The sequence below is a fragment of the Populus euphratica genome, unplaced genomic scaffold (genome assembly GCF_000495115.2).
Source record: "Populus euphratica unplaced genomic scaffold, PopEup_1.0 scaffold16.1, whole genome shotgun sequence".
Lineage (NCBI taxonomy): Eukaryota > Viridiplantae > Streptophyta > Magnoliopsida > Malpighiales > Salicaceae > Populus > Populus euphratica.
The window spans coordinates 120,330-133,620 of NW_011499882.1; the positions used below are offsets into that span (position 1 = coordinate 120,330).

The following is a 13,291-nucleotide window of genomic DNA, read 5'->3' on the forward strand; positions in this document are numbered from 1 at the left end:
TATGATTTGAAAAAGAATATTCAACGGTAACTCACCGAATCAACCTGTAATTTATCAAATTAATTATGTTAGAAAAAAATATCTTTATTAATTTATAATTTAGATAAAATTATATTTGTCTATTAAGTTTTTAAATTGAACTTTATTAAAAGGGTATCGATTTACATTCTGAATCATTTCATAATTTAGTTTATTTTATGTTTATTTTATATTTATTTTGTATCTAAACTATAATTTTTTAAAAGTTCATAAACAAATATAATTTTAACCAGATTATAGAATACTAAAAGTAATTTTCTTTTTTTTAATTAAAACAATGTTATTTTGCTTTATTTTTTTTAAATCTCCTTCATGTTGACTCAACCAGTTTTGGCTAAATCACTAAAAAAATAGTAAACTTAATCAAGTTTTACCAGGTCAATATTTTATATAGTTTAACTACAAACTTAACTCGAGTTTAGATCTAAATTTATGAGTCAACTGAAGTTCATTACTGTAATTTTAAACAAGCTTTCTGCTACAATGGTGTGTGTGCGGGCATGGGAACCGGCGATGATTTTACTGGACGGTTGACTTCCTCACGATGGTGGCTGGCTGGGGATTGGAGGGATTCATGTGCTGGGCGTACAATGGAAGAATTCAGTAAGATTTGGATTAGGATAGCATACTTGACTTAGACATTAAGCCAGCATGATTGGATTTATAGTGCCTGGGAATGGAGGAGTGTAACTGAGGAGTAATATGTAAGAGATAGATGTTAGTGTGTATGTATCCATCCACCTCTTAATTCTCTACACCTGGCCTCCATGATACCAACCCCATCAAATTCATTTCCCACTTCCCTTTTCAGCCTGTTTAGTTAGCTCGGAAATAAAGAAAACGAACCAGAGCAAATTTAGTAGTTAAAGAGTTGTTAATACAAAACATGACAGCCTAAACCAAACAAATATAATATTATAATCCTCCTAGCTGTTTAAAGACAAAAACATACTTATCTAAGTTCGGTATTGTGTTCTAAAACTAGGATGGAATGAATTTTGAATTTTTATTTATTTAAAGGGCAAAAACACTATTCCTCTCCCACAGCTCAACGGACTACTCTTCAGCGAGCAGGCACAAACCCTAAGGAGGGTTACTCCTTCCAAGTATAGTTATAAAACCCATCTTGAGATCAGCTTGGAAAGTGCTCACATCAAGAGTCTCGGGCTAGGATGATCGACCCAAATTATTTCTTTAAAAAATAAATTCAAATAACATTGTTTTTATTATTTTTTCAACTTAAGGAATGAATTAAAGATCATGTTTTGATTGGATCAAACTTAAATAATCAGCTCACTCCATGTTTTTGACAGGCTTAACTTTTTTTTTTTGGTTAACTCAGAACATTTTATACCTTGCATAAATTAGATTCTAAATTGGCCGGTTAGATTGGTAAAGGTTATGTAACTATATTTTTATATTTTTAAGACAATAAAAATAGATGAAATTACTTTTTAAATTTATATATATTTGTTTATTATTAAAAAATTGATCAATAAAATATATTTTTTAATTAAAGAAAATTTTGATATAATTTTCAGAAAAATATTTTCCTTTTATTTTAAGCAAAAAATACTTTTCAGAAGTCATGAAAAATTTAGAAATATCATATTATTTGTTGATTATGTCAAATTTAGTTATTAAACTTTTGATTTCTATATATTATTTTGAGTATTTATTTTTTAATTTCATCCTTTATAATTTAATTTTAATATTAACTTTTATCTTCGTTTTATAATTGTTATTTGATTTTTCTAAATTATTTTTTAATTGAAATTTTTTATTTATCAAATTTAGTCCTTATTTTTTTAATTGTTACTTATTTTATTTAAAATAATTTATGAAATGTTAATTTTTATTTTTTTATTTTTTAGATTTAATCTTTATTATTTTGATTATTTTTTATTTTATTTGAGATAATTTATAAAATTATATTTTTTTAATTTTATTTTCATTCAACTTTTTAATTTGTAAGATTTTTTTATTATTTTAATAAACTTAAAAAAATAAAATATTAATAAGTTATTTTTCAACTTATTTTTCAAGATATAATCAAATATAAAAAATATTTTTCAACTTAATTCTTATTATATTATCTAATTTTTATTTTTTTAAAAAAATCACTTTAAAAAAAAAACTTTTCTCCAGCAAATAAACTCGCTGATTTTTTAATCCTTATACACGAATTTTCAGTATAATACCTATCTTTCTCATCCACAGCTATCTCCTGGTAACTTGCTCCCTGGAGAGAGCTCACATTCACTCACCGCTCATACCTTTCACTTGCAAGTTCTAATCTTCCAACGACACAGCAATCGACAACACGACCTTTTAGATTATTTACATAGAGAACAACTATTCTTTATCATTATTTTACTCTTTGTGAGATAAGTTTATGCGATTAAAGTGTATAAATACCTTATATTACCAGAAAAATAATCTAAGAAAACTATTTAGATCATTCAGCTCATTTAAGAACATGAGTTCATACATAACCCACAAATCGTTTCTTTCTTTCTCTTCCTTCCATGCTATTTCTCTCCTACAATTTTAATAATTTAAATGTAGGACAGCCTCTATTCCAATAATTAACTCACTTTGCAAGGAATATTGAGCTTAAAAACAAAATGCCACCTCAAGCCCATATATTTTGAGTCCAAGATGCGGTCCTGAAAAACCTAAATTCAATATAAAATTTTCACCCCTCCATCAGAATCCTCTCCCCCTTGAGTTACCCTATCCACCGTGGCTATTGGAAACAAACAAGAATATGCACAAGGGTAAATATAAATCAGTCATTCCTCCCACGTCTTATCTCTTACTGTCTCATCCCCATAGTTCCACCCCTTCTGTCTTTTATCTCCCAGCTAAAAGCTATACCTAAGAAATACAAATACCAAAGCCGGTTTCTACGAGCTCCTTACCTTCTTCATCCTTCTCTTCTACGGAGTGTGTGTGTCAACCAGCATGGAGAGAGTAGAGAATTAATTAGAGAAATTTAGGCAAAGAAGATGGCACATCTGTCCGTCGGCATGCAAATGCTAGATGAAACAACACCAAGGAAGAAGCACGTGAAGAGAAGAAATACTGAATGCTCAGACACAGGAGTATATAAACAAGAAGTGGATCTGGTGAGAAACTTTCATTGCTCATTCATCATGTGCAAGGAATGCAGCTGCATCATTTAGGAGGCCAAAGGCACCAATATGTGAAATCATATTTCTCCCATTATAGCTAAAATAGCTTAGAAATGTGAGGGAAAAAAAAGTAGTAGAATTCAAAACTACTAGAGTCATAAAAGCAGCTTGTGTATGACCATTTTTATTAGAATGATAAAATGTATAAACTCTAACACTTGTATATATGTGATATTGATATAACCCTTGTAATTACTTGCAATAAGAGTCCAGCGGTCCAGGATAATAGCGATATCCAAACTAAGTTACAGATTAATCACTTGGAAAAGACTTCATACCAGGACTCAGCGGAGGTGATGCCTGCAAAATAAAATGGAAAAGGCAAGATCAAATTACTTATCAACAGAGTTTGATGAAGATCATAAAGTATTGACAAGAGATCAAAGGTAAACCTTAGAGTTTCTTTAGTTCCACGTCGAATTTTGCAACGAATTGTGGGGAGCCCAAGGCGCTGGTGAGCTTCATAACGATGGCAACCCGAGAATCCTACAAGTGAGAACAATGATGATATGAGATGGTGAAGAGAAACGCTAGATTTTCATATGAGCATATGAGCACATACCATAGTAAACTCCATCGACCTCAAGCACATCAATCTGCAATGATTATAAAGGATAGTGATGGCACAACGGATTTGAAATTAAGGAAACAAAGCTTCTTTAGAACACATGCCATTCAAGTTAAGCGCATATCAAATCTGTCTAGGAATTTCTAGCACTAGATTAACGAGGGGACTAAAGGTCACTTCGATGCGATCCATTTCTTTCTTTTCCTCAAGCAACAATTGCAAAGTAAGAAATCCAATGAAGAATGAGTAAGATGCAACTACTCTCATCTTCAAAAGAAAGATACAGCTGTGACTATCTACCTAGGCCACGCACTCTTATTTACCATAAAACTCAATATAACGGGCCAAAAATACGAACTCTGTGATTTGTGTGTATTTGCTACACAGTCTCAAGCATGCCAAAGGTATGAAAACGTGTTCAAGATTTCCCAAGTTTCATCTTGCGAATCTTGTTTTGATAAAATCAGCCATTTGATTGGACAGAGAAGTCGGACTTCAAGAGAATAGATTGTTTTTCATACATATCTGGAACTAACCTTCAATCTTCCTAGACACACGAATCAACGACTTGAAGGAGATTGGCCTTTCATTCTTGTAAATTTATTTCTAGATATCAGTCGTATATAAAGTACGATACAGATAGATATGACATGGCCTAAAATCTAAACAATACATAAGACTCAAACAACTCAAGTTCATTGTTCTCAAAATTCATAACCTTTTCCCCTCCTTTTATCTTTTTATTGACAGAAAAATACTTGACAAGTAGTGGGGTTTGTTATAAATCAAATCCCATCCCTCAAAGACTCAAAGATTTACCAGGTTTGTTACAAGTCAAAACCCAAACAATCATCAAGAAAAACCATAATTATGGGAGACGCCAAAATACTTAATTTCATTCCTTCATTCATGTTTCACTTGCAAAATGCTATCACAACCTTTTACATGGAAAAATCTAGAAAAGAAAAGTAAAGTAAAAACAGGAAAACTATTCCCTTTAATTATTAAAAATCGAGAAGCCTAACAATACTAAATAGGAAAATTAAAAAATAAAATTTCTAAAATGAAAGAAATATAATCTTCTAAGTCTATATTCTGTCATGTTACTTCACCTAAATGTCACAAAATTTCTACCACTCGTATTCATTTCATCAATATATTTACCAATCAAACAAAAAAATTAAAAATTGAGACAGACAATTAATATTAAAAAAAGAATTTAAGTATTCAAGTAGCAGCAACCCAGAAACCAAATGAATGCAGCAATTATATCCTACAAAAGACAAAAGATTCTTACAGGTACTTGAAGACCAATTTCTTTGATGCTATCCATGAGTTCTTTCACCTTATTTGGATCATTAGCTCTGGTTCTCATCAATGGCCTCCTTATCTTATCAAGTGGCAACTCTAAGATCACTGGCCCTCCATTTTGTGCTCTAGTACTTGTCCCTGGAACAGCCCCTGAATATTGCAAAAACAACCTCCTCAATCACAGAAATAAATACTTCTTGCAAATTGAGAGATCAAAAAAAAAATTAAAAATTCTAATGACAGAGATTACCATTTGATGAAGCTGAAATAGAGAAGCTCCTGAAACTGGTTGCTGGCAGTCTCAAAACAAAATTTGCCATCTTTTATGTAGCCCACCTTCGCCTCTGTTTCTCTTTTAATATTAACCAAATAAAATTGGTGGCTTAGGACTTAGGTTAATGATGCATTTAGTCCCTCTACTTTCGTTTTCTTATTATTTTGGTTTCCTTACTCTTATTTGTATTGATGTCATCCTTCTATTCTCTATTTTGCAATCTTGTTGTTGTGGGAATTTTTACTTTTATGGAAATGACTATACAGCTTTGAAATTTAAAACGGTAGCTAGCAGTTGATTATTGCTTTTTATTAGGCGGAAGCAAGCCATGGAGAGGTGCCGGGCCAACTTCTTTATGCTGCCAAAGTTGTGGCTGAAAAAGAAGGCATCCTTGATGGATTTCGTGCTGTTATCAACGACGGTCGTGGTGCTTGTAAGTTCACACACACCTCATTTCTGTAACTTCTAGTCTTTTTTAGTATCTTTTCCATCCATTAAGGTGCTGATAGTCTTCTCTCTCTCTCTCTCTCTCTCTCTCTCCAGGTCAATCTCTCAATCATTTGCAGTTACATGTCCTGGGTGGAGGATGGATGAAATGGCCACCTGGTTGAAAGATTTGAATAAATTCATCTTGAAGCTTGATGACACCATTTTCTTTTTTTTTTTCCCATCACTTTCTTGGATTATTTCTATACTCAGATCTGTTAAAGTTGTAAGCTGCAACGACTTCTTTTGATCATCGAAAGCTTTCTCTCCTCGCCTTCTGTAACTTCTGACTAGATGCAGAGCGAAGTTGGGAAAATGGTGGCGTGTTCAACTGCTTCTAACCCCTACATGCTAGAAAATACTTTTTTTCATGAATTAGAGTGTGCTTGGGGAAGCTCTACAAGTCGTGTTTTTTAAATTTTTTTAATCTAAAATGAATTTTTTAAATATTTTCAAACTGTTTTAACATGCTAATAATGATAATAATTTTTAAAAATAAAATATTTTTATTTTAATACATTTTTAAATCAAAAATATTTTAATATGCGGTACAATCCTAAACACATCTCTACTATGTAGAGCATTGCAAAATTCAACTTCCACTAGGTTGCAAGATTCAGGATTTATTTTTCGATGAGCCCAACTTGATTCACAATATATTTCTTTATTTTGCAATGCTTACATTAATATATACCATCAAACCCAAATATATATATATATATATATATATATTTGACTCTCTAATACTTTAAAGTGACTTGAATTTTTTATTTAGTTTATGTTTTTTTAATTACTATTTAAATTTTAAAAAAATTTAAATTTAAATTTTTTTATGTTATATTTAGTTTTTATTATTTTTATTGCTATTTTTTTTATTTAAAATAGTTTTTTTAAAATTATTTTTTTATAATTTAATCATCATTTATATTTTTTCCTATCAAATTTTATACTTATTTTTTATTTTGTTTTAAAACTATTTTTTGTTTTACTTTTTAATGTTATATTAATTAATAATAAATATTTTAATTTAGTTTGGATTTAAAATTTCACGAGTTTCAAGTTTAAAAAATTAATCTAAATTTAAAAAACTCACTTTAATTTACTTGTTTTTTTATTTATAAAAACACTAATATTTTTTAATTTCATTATTTAATAATTATTTAATTAAAAATTAAATCCTATTATTTTTTATATAAGATTTCACATTAATAACACAACTTATCTTAGGTTTTATTTATTTATTATTCTTTTTTAATTTTTTTTTTTTTAAATATATTTTGAATTGAATTAAATTAAATTAACTTATCAAATATTCTTTTTTAATTTTTTTTTTTTTAAATATTTTTTGAATTGAATTAAATTAAATTAACTTATCAAATATAAATACGTGATACACACTTTATAATATTTTGTTTAATTAGCTTAGATCTTTCTTATTTTTTTAAAAAAATACTGGCTGAACATTTTTTTTATGTTAAAAAAAATTAACCTGTAGAGTAGCGTGATCGCTAAAGTTAGTGATGCTAATTGTAATACTGAATGCAATTGGCCACATCCAAGATCAGACGAGATGCTAAAAATACAAAACTTCTAGGAAGTGATGTTATATACAAAATTAAAGCCAGGTTAGTTATCAAAGCAAGCAACGACGATGTGAAAGAATCAAACAAAATTATGGTAAGCTTTATTTTCTACAAGTATAGAACATTCTACAACTAGGAAGTCCAATATTGAGACTGATCAAATGCTATGTAGCATGAGTTGTGTGTGAGCCTGTGAAGAACTATATAAAAAATATGAAAGGAAATCTATAGCTATGTTTGCTGTGTAAGAACTTTCACGAGGGCATTTTCATGATCGATCACCTGGTGCATTGTTAGAAACCAGCCTTCCAAGGAGCAGGGGGCTTCCTTCATTCTACTTCAGACAATAAAGCTACACATCAACATTTGCCATTCTTCTGGACGCAGGAGGAGCCTTCCCCAGAGACATCAGGAGACATCTGAACTAGGCCCTTCATCATCTGTTTCGGTATCACAAGGAGGTGAAAAGTGTACTCTGATTTGTACACAGACAAGAACAGTCTGGTTCAATAGAATCCCTCTTAACAAGCCGTTTCTCACGATTGATCATCAGTTGAATAAGGGGCACCTTTTGTCCTATTTCCCGCCAAATTTCATTCACAGTTCCATTTGGATCGCTGTATTCAAAATATCGTTTCACCTGAATCACACATTTCAAATGGAAAGAACTTAACTACAAGTAACTGATGTTACACCACAAGTTGTGATCACTAAAAAATAACTTCAACACATCAGCTATACGATGTAGGGAAAAATGAATTGAATACAACTGTCCGATTTCAAAAGCTAGAATAATTTTCTATTACACCCACACACAGCACGCAAATAAACGTTCTTGTTATGGTGATCTGCGTAACAAACTTGTGTAAGATCATTTTAAGTAGCTGTCCTTGGGCCAAGAAAAAGAAAGTTCATATGGTTCCAAATCCCAACTTTAAAAAAAAAATCTTCACCTTTTATTCCCAAGAAAACCAAAAAAAATAAAAATAAAACAATCACTGTGACATGTAAAGAACATCTGCAATACAATGAAAGAATTAAGAAGAGCAACAAAGAGCGTAACACCTTCACCAAAATAGAAGTTTTGATTATAAGAAAAATGTAGTAGAATTTACCTCTCTCATCTCTTTCTGATATTCCAGTATTCTTTCTGTGGATACTGCTCTCAGCAATTTAACTAAATATCCTGGCTTTAGAGACGACTCAGTATCCACAAAAATTCCTATCTTTCTGTAGTCTATGACATCTTCGAATGGTAACTCAATACCATCACTGACTATCAATGGCACACACAAGCTAACAATGGAATCAAAAAGACGGCAAGCTGATGGGGTATCACCGGCAGGATTCAAACAGAACTTTGAAGTATGCATGCCACGCGTTGCTGTGCGCCGACTTTCCCTAGATTGTGTCCCATGACTTATCAAGACATCCTCTTCTTTCTCAAGCAATTGAAAAAGCATATCACGAATTTTTCCACCCTGAAAGAGTAAGGGTTGAAACAAAACATAACATCACGAATATCAGTTATCTAAATATCAGTAAAGATGACATGACATGTTCTTTCAATAAAACACATCAGCACATGCAAAACTATAATCCCCTTTTCTCATTCTGGGCAATGCCAAGGAGTCACTTTAAACAAATCTACAGATTAGTATCACCACTTCACATTATTAGTAATGCTAAAGCTGATACCAACAGCAACAAAACAACTGGTGAAATACAAGTGCACATTTCCACACATCTAAACCACAGAGCATAAATGTCACCGCACCATACAGCCATAATAATCATACCTCTAATTTCTCGGTGTCATAGAGCTCGTTTAGGAGTGCGGTAGTGGTTTTTTTTCTTTTGAAAATACATTAAAACTATATTTTTTTCATTTTTTAAACAAACAGCCTTTAAAAATTAAAAATTTTCAATTTTTTTCAAAAGAAAACAAACGGGCCTCATAATAACATTTCTCTAACAAATTTCTACAGGCTTTAAAAACTCAGGTCTTTTCTACACACCCATCAGGGAGGGGAATAAAAAAGAATTCACAATGCCGTCCTTCTCTCAACCAAACAAGGGCATAACCACATAATTTCTCTTAACATATGCCAAGAACGTTAGCTATAGATGAATCTGCAAATAAATATTTGATCTTTCATTTTCTCGAACGCAATATAAATATTTCCTTCCAGCAAACATCACATAAAGCTTTAAGACAGTCAATAAGCTTACATCTTTCCTGTATCGATTGCCCATGAAAAACAAGAGCGTTTTTCTATCATCCACACCAATATCGCCATTATAAACATTAATCCTATGCGCGTAAGGCACGATGACATCCTTGACTAATGACCCTTGATCACTTCTAACCCGCCCGAAATCCGACAGCAACAGAACCGCATTCTTGACGCGGTCCAAGACCCGATAAAGGGCATTCGGATCCCCAGCAAAAAGCACATGATCTCTTCCATTATTCCTCCTCCAATACTCCTGCTTCTCTAACCACTCTACCAGCTCGTCTTGCATCTTCTCATCACTATAAACCGGACCCGAAACGGGCACTGTCCCTACCTGAACTGGATTCACTGTCAAACTGAGAGAAGAAAAGACCGGAACATAAAACAAGTCAGCCTCCTCCGGGTCATTTACTTTGACCACAGGTGATCCAACTCGGTCCGATTCAGGTCGGGAAAGATCCGAATACAAGTACCATTCACCCATGTGTTGGTGACCGGGGTAACTCACCTTAGACAAGTTAGAATAGCCACGCGCCAGCGCGTGATTCTCGATGATTCCTGTTGTGAACTTCTTGGGCAGATCGTGCATGAATACCCTAACTTTCCTCTCATTTCCCGTCGCTTTCACGGAGAAATCTTGGAAATTCTCTCTGGAAATCTGCTCGGCGAAGAATGACGAAGTTGTAGCGGAGACACCAGCAGTGGCCGTGGTGGTGAAGTAGCTGAGGAAGGTGTTGAAGGAGACGTAGATGATGAGGACTGTGGAGGCGGATAAAATTAGGGTTTGTTTTAACAGAGAGGATTTTCGCGTCATAATTTGGGGAAATTTGCTGGAATTTGGCGATTTAGGGTTTCTGGTTTTTAATAATTTCTCGATCATTTTTTTGAGCAGTGGAGGAGGAAGGCCAGCTGCGTGCCGGAGAACTGTTTCAATGTGCAGCTGATGCGTCGGAAGATGCCACGTCTATCGATGCTTTTGAGAAAATTAAGAGGTAATTTTAGGAGAGGGGAATCAATGTATCGTTGGATTTAGGTTTTTTTTTTTAAAAAAAAAACTTTCTTTTTATCAAATTTAATTTTCTTTTTAATTTTATTATCTTTCATTTTTTCATGACATTTTCAAGTTTTTTCTCGGCCATTCGTCCTAAACCACCAAGATAATTTTTTTTCCCTCTAATTACGTTCATGATTTAAATACCATTCCAATGTTGTCTTAAATATGAAAAAATAAAAAAAAATGTTAATAGAAATATGATTCTGTCTTTTTAATTATTTTCATTTTAAAAAATAAAAATTTATTCGAAAAAAACATTACATAAACCGATTTATTTTAAGTTTTATTTGTATTCCCCCAACTAAATACATTTTTTTTTCCTTTTATTTATCATAGTACACTAACCAAAATGCACAAGAAATTGTCTAAGCAAATGTTACAAGAACTCTTTGTTCAACTGGTATTATTACATAGCTATCTATACTTTTCCAGGCGACAGCCCCACATACAGAATGGATCATACTGAAACTTGTAAAAATGCAAAACAAAGTTGCAGGGACAGAAGAACCTAGAGAGATAGGTATTTGTCGCTGCCTCTGAAGGGCTGCACAGAAATAACATTAAGTTTATCCACAGGCGCAACTATTCCAGCCAAATGCAATATGCTGGCGTTGTTAATATCTTTATAAGCAGTTGTCATGTCCTTGTGTGCTTCAATATCATGAATAAGGTTAAAGACTTTTTATTTGCGCAATTAGAAACTCAAAAATTATGAATGCAGCTGCAACGAAGAGTGGTAGTGAAGGGCCTGCAAGTAGCTCTGCAATTTGTGAATCATCCAATAACAGAACCTGTTCCCACAGTAGCTTCACCAGCTCAAGAACGAACTTGTGTGTGCATCAGCTTTTTGGCGTAATCTGCCCTGATTCCTGGGACTGTATAAGAAAACAACTCAGAAAATGAACTTGTTATTGTGAACTCAATGAGTTTATCATATACATAGGCATGGCAATCAGCATAGTACCATTCATTTGTATTGCACGGAAAAGGTGTCCCACTAGGCTGACAGATCATGTCATGATTCAAGAACCCAGATTTTTCATTAATTCCAAACCATGTTTCAACACTTTGAAAGTAATTAGTATGATGATCATTACTGTAACTGGCAAAATCTCTAAAAATATTTATTAATAAGATTGAGACTGTACAAATTTCTCTCTTTCAGACCGGCTAGGTTAAGATTATCTTATTTATCAATGATGCATCATGAACCGGTATCATGTGAAGAAAATTAAAAAAGATAAGGTCAATAATAACATAGAATAAATATAGCAAGTCAATTCAGAAAACTTTTGAATCATTCTATAATTTTCCCTTTTTTTAATTAAAACTATGCCGTTTTTTTTTAATCTTATTTTCTTGAAAGAACAGAGAACTTTAGAAACAACGACGAAAGTTGTGAAAAGAAAAACAAAGTCTTTCACACACGAGAAAACCTCAACGCGGGAAAAGACTGGCAAAAGTCAATAATAACGTAGAATAAACAAAGCAAATGCAAGAACAGACAAACATCATTAAAGGAAGCAGTGTAGATAGATTTCTTTCTGAAAATGGGTTGGCAAGGCATAAAAAAAATTAATTTTTTAATTTTTTAATTTAGTATTTTCATTTGTTAGTTTCAAAAATAATTTTTTAAAAATAAAAAATATTATTTTTTTATTTTTTAATAAAAATATTTTAAAAAACAATTACAACTACACTTTCAAACAATAATAAAAAAAAAAATTGTGTATATTAATTATTCAAACAATAAAAAAAAAAATTGTGTATATTAATTAGCAAACAGTTGGGGCTATGATAGCACTTGACTTGGTCAAAGCACACACGCATATATAAGAAGAGCTGCCATTGCAAATACTTGTAGAGCACAGACTTGCAAGCCTGGCGTCCAATCTTTGAGGGTCGGAGTCCATAAAGTAGTAGTCGTCGCGGGTAGTGAATCGTTCAATCTTTGAAATTAAAGATTATTGAAGAAGAAGATGATTCGATGGATAAAAAAGAAGCTACGAAATATAAAGGTAACTTTCAACTTTCTTCTTAGCATTTTTGATCGCTAGCTTGCAGGATGCATTGTCTGGATATAACTCTAATCTCTGAGCACTAAAAGATAAAGAAATACAGCGCCTTAACTTGGAGCTATGTAAGCTTAAACCGGGGTCTTGTAGTTATAACGTTGTTGACTTTGATGCATATGTACAATTGATCTCTCGCGTATTAAAGTTTATTTAATTGCCCTTGTGAAGCTAACCATTTTAGTTAAAAATGATGGGAGAGGTGTAGTATCCTTTTACACCTTAGTTAAAAATAGTGGGAGAAGGTGTAGCCATCTTAGTCAAAAATTGTATGCACCAAATTGGTGCTATTTGCCTAACCCCTTGTCTTTTGCATGGATGCTTGCCTATAAATAGGCAATGCATTCAAGCATTATATACACACCATAAGAGAGAAAGAAGAGAGGGTGAGAAGAGAGTAATCCCACAAAATTGTGAGGTATTTGTGAGATAGTAAGTGAGGTGTTTTCTCCTAATAATAGAGAGATTTT

General features: G+C 32.3%; 3 protein-coding genes and 1 long non-coding RNA gene across 5 annotated transcripts in view; 2 read left to right on the top strand and 2 right to left on the bottom strand.

The window, feature by feature from the left end:
• Positions 1-3,315: 3,315 nt before the first annotated feature.
• On the bottom strand, positions 3,316-5,477 carry SRX (sulfiredoxin). The gene is made up of 5 exons (XM_011031622.1): positions 5,366-5,477; positions 5,102-5,265; positions 3,799-3,832; positions 3,629-3,722; positions 3,316-3,536 (listed from the first exon to the last, which is right to left on the bottom strand). Exons 1-5 carry the CDS (start codon positions 5,433-5,435, stop codon positions 3,521-3,523), a joined length of 378 nt encoding a protein of 125 aa, XP_011029924.1. The 5' UTR covers positions 5,436-5,477; the 3' UTR covers positions 3,316-3,520.
• Positions 5,478-5,561: 84 nt separating this feature from the next.
• Positions 5,562-6,126, top strand: LOC105129524 (uncharacterized). Its single transcript, XR_843089.1, has 2 exons — positions 5,562-5,822; positions 5,933-6,126. It is a non-coding gene; the product is annotated as an uncharacterized LOC105129524 (long non-coding RNA).
• Positions 6,127-7,446: 1,320 nt separating this feature from the next.
• Positions 7,447-10,755, bottom strand: LOC105129525 (probable arabinosyltransferase ARAD1). The gene is made up of 3 exons (XM_011031623.1): positions 9,691-10,755; positions 8,574-8,939; positions 7,447-8,098 (listed from the first exon to the last, which is right to left on the bottom strand). The coding sequence occupies exons 1-3, from the start codon at positions 10,573-10,575 to the stop codon at positions 7,910-7,912; spliced, it is 1,440 nt and encodes a 479-aa protein (XP_011029925.1). The 5' UTR covers positions 10,576-10,755; the 3' UTR covers positions 7,447-7,909.
• A 1,822-nt stretch (positions 10,756-12,577) lies between these two features.
• Positions 12,578-13,291, top strand: part of LOC105129527 (uncharacterized) — a 41,925-nt gene continuing 41,211 nt past the window's right edge. The window contains exon 1 of one of the 2 annotated variants that reach the window (XM_011031626.1): positions 12,578-12,767. In XM_011031626.1, coding sequence (XP_011029928.1) covers positions 12,729-12,767 — 39 coding nt within the window. In that variant the 5' untranslated portion in view covers positions 12,578-12,728. The remainder of the gene's footprint in view (positions 12,768-13,291) is intronic. The other variant, XM_011031628.1, reaches the window with a different exon arrangement.